Genomic DNA, 2,577 nt, shown 5'->3' on the forward strand with positions numbered 1-2,577 from the left:
CCCAGGTCTTTTCCCTGATGTATGTTCTAGTTGGGATGTTTCTCCCAGCATATGTCTTGGCAAAACTTTGTTCCTTTCCACTCTCAGTTTTCGAGCAACTGGATGAATGGGGAATTCCCTATCCTGGCTCTCATTGCATAACGGAAAAAGGATGGATAACCAGAATCCATACTTGTATTTCCTGCTGGTGCTTCTTAAGGTTCCCCCACCACAAAGCGTAGGCATTATTAATTCAGAGAGGACCACAAAATATGGAATTGGATTTAGTGGAGTTCATCGTTATTTTCTTTGAATAATGAAAATGTCTGTCATTATTTCAGTGTGTGAAGAGTGATCAATCTGCTTCTTCCAGGAGAATAGCCTTCACTAGTGCATATAGTGTCTCATATTAACGTTGTCTCTCCGTTCAGGAATTTCTACTACAACCATCACCCAAGAGGCTGAGAACCCACAGAAGATCAGGGGAATTTATGGTACATACAGGAGACACTGTTCTGCCTCAAAGTTAGAGTTGGACATCCTCTCCGCTAATCCATGTCAGATTCCAACACAACTTACTTCACCAACCCCTCCACCTTCATCCTACTTGGCATTCCTGGCCTGGAGGCAGCCCATGTCTGGATCTCCATTCCACTCTGTGCTATGTACGCCATAGCCGTGTTGGGGAACTTCACCATCCTGCTCATCGTGAAGAGGGAGCCGAGCCTCCATGAGCCCATGTACTATTTCCTTTGCATGCTGGCCGTCACTGACCTGCTCATTTCCACATCCACCCTGCCCAAAATGCTGAGCATCTTCTGGTTCAATTCCAGGGAGATCAGTTTCAGTGCCTGCCTCACCCAGATGTACTTGGTTCGCTCCTTCTCAGTGATGGAGTCTGGAATCCTTGTTTCCCTGGCTTTCGATCGCTACGTGGCCATCTGCCATCCTCTGAGACATTCCACCATCCTGACAAACTCTGTTGTAGCCAAGATAGGCCTGGTCTTGGTGCTGCGCTGTGGCATACTCACATTACCCTATCCCTTCCTGGCGAGGCAGTGGCCATATTGCAGAACCAACATCATCCCACACTCCTACTGTCGGTTTATAGCTGTAGTGAACCTGGCCTGCGCTGACATCCACATCAGTAGTTACTATGCCCTGTTTTACCTTTTCTCTGTGATTGGAATGGATGTGTTTTTTATCGCTGTGTCCTATACTCTGATCCTCCGGGCCATCTTCCGTCTGCCCACAAAGGATGCCCGGCTCAAAACTTTTGGGACCTGCATCTCTCATCTTTGTGCCATCTCAGCGTTTTATATCCCAGATTTCATCTCCGCTTTCATGCAGAGATTTGGCCACAATGTGCCACTGCATTTCCTCGTTCTCATTGCCAATGTTTACCTCCTGGTGCCTCCCGTGCTACACCCCATCATTTATGGGGTGAGGACCAAACAGATCCGAGGCAGGATGCTCCACCTCTTTACACATAAAGAGACCGAAAAGTTTCCTCCTTGTGCTCTGGCTCTCAGATTGAGCTCTGTGCATGATGCTGTGGCCTCTTCCCTGAATCACTTACTGTACAGATAGAGAGATATTAAACCATTCCCTGTCCTTACTGTGCTGTGTCAATGTGATGAACTGGGGAATCAGTCTATGTATACTTTCTAATTGCTGGTAGTGGGATCCCTGAAATTACAATCTTGTTCCATCTCATCTGTCAACCCTCAACCTTGCTGTGTGTCTTCTCCCCAAGGTGCTGCCCCGTCACTTGCTTCTGTCTTCCCCGCACCTTGTCAGCTGTGTCTCAGTCATCTCTACAACCACATGTTCTCTCATCTTATGGCAAGTCACTTAAAGGACACTGGTTAATGTTAACATTTTAATGTTTATTTTCACGTTCTTACCAATTCTGTGGAGAGAGAGACCCCGTCAGGACTCCTGGGATCTATCTCGGCTCTGGGAAGGGAGTGGGGTATAGTGGGTGACAGCAGGAGGCAGATACATCTGACGTCTAAATAAGAAGATCAGAACGGCCATAATGGGTAAAACCACTGGTCCATGTAGCCCAGTAGCCTGTCTTCTGACAGTGCCCAGTGCCAGGTGCTTCAGAGGGAATTAACTGAACATGGCAATCAGCATGTGATTCATGTGGAGAAGGGGGAAGTGAGAGGGGGACAGAAGCCCTACTCATTTTTACCTCCATCTTCCATACCACTGCCGCCCATGGGCTGTCTCATTTTCCCTGTCCTGGGATGAACCTCAGGGAGCTGTTTGTTTTGTCTTCCTGTCCTGACCCTTTAGGGGCTGCTCTCCTCCCTCCACCTCTCTTTCCCTTTCTGGAGATAGAGATGGGTTACGTGGTGCCACCAGTGCAGTCCTTGCACTGGTGGTCTTCTCCCTCTTTGTCCATCCACGTGGGCCATGGGGTCATAACAGGGGCCCAGCCAGAGGATTATCATGGATGCACTACCCCATCCCCCGCTGTGGGATGAGCTTCACCATTTTGTGGTAGAGACCTGTGGTTTTGAGGGTAAGGTGAAGCTCCCTCTCCAGTGTTGGGGAGACTTCCATCTTATCCTCTTGGCCATGAGGGCT

The 2,577-nt window shown here is 48.7% G+C and overlaps 1 protein-coding gene across 1 annotated transcript; it reads left to right on the forward strand.

Annotated features, from left to right (window-relative positions):
• The first annotated feature begins 534 nt into the window (after positions 1-534).
• On the forward strand, positions 535-1,569 carry LOC120386118 (olfactory receptor 51E1-like). Its single transcript, XM_039504999.1, has one exon. It carries the CDS (start codon positions 535-537, stop codon positions 1,567-1,569), a length of 1,035 nt encoding a protein of 344 aa, XP_039360933.1.
• Positions 1,570-2,577: the final 1,008 nt, after the last annotated feature.

This window comes from Mauremys reevesii, linkage group 1, assembly GCF_016161935.1.
Source record: "Mauremys reevesii isolate NIE-2019 linkage group 1, ASM1616193v1, whole genome shotgun sequence".
NCBI classification, from domain to species: domain Eukaryota; kingdom Metazoa; phylum Chordata; order Testudines; family Geoemydidae; genus Mauremys; species Mauremys reevesii.

Coding starts and splice junctions, on each gene's coding strand:
- LOC120386118 (XM_039504999.1), top strand. CDS start 535: ATGTCAGATTCCAACACAACTTACTTCACCAACCCCTCCACCTTCATC.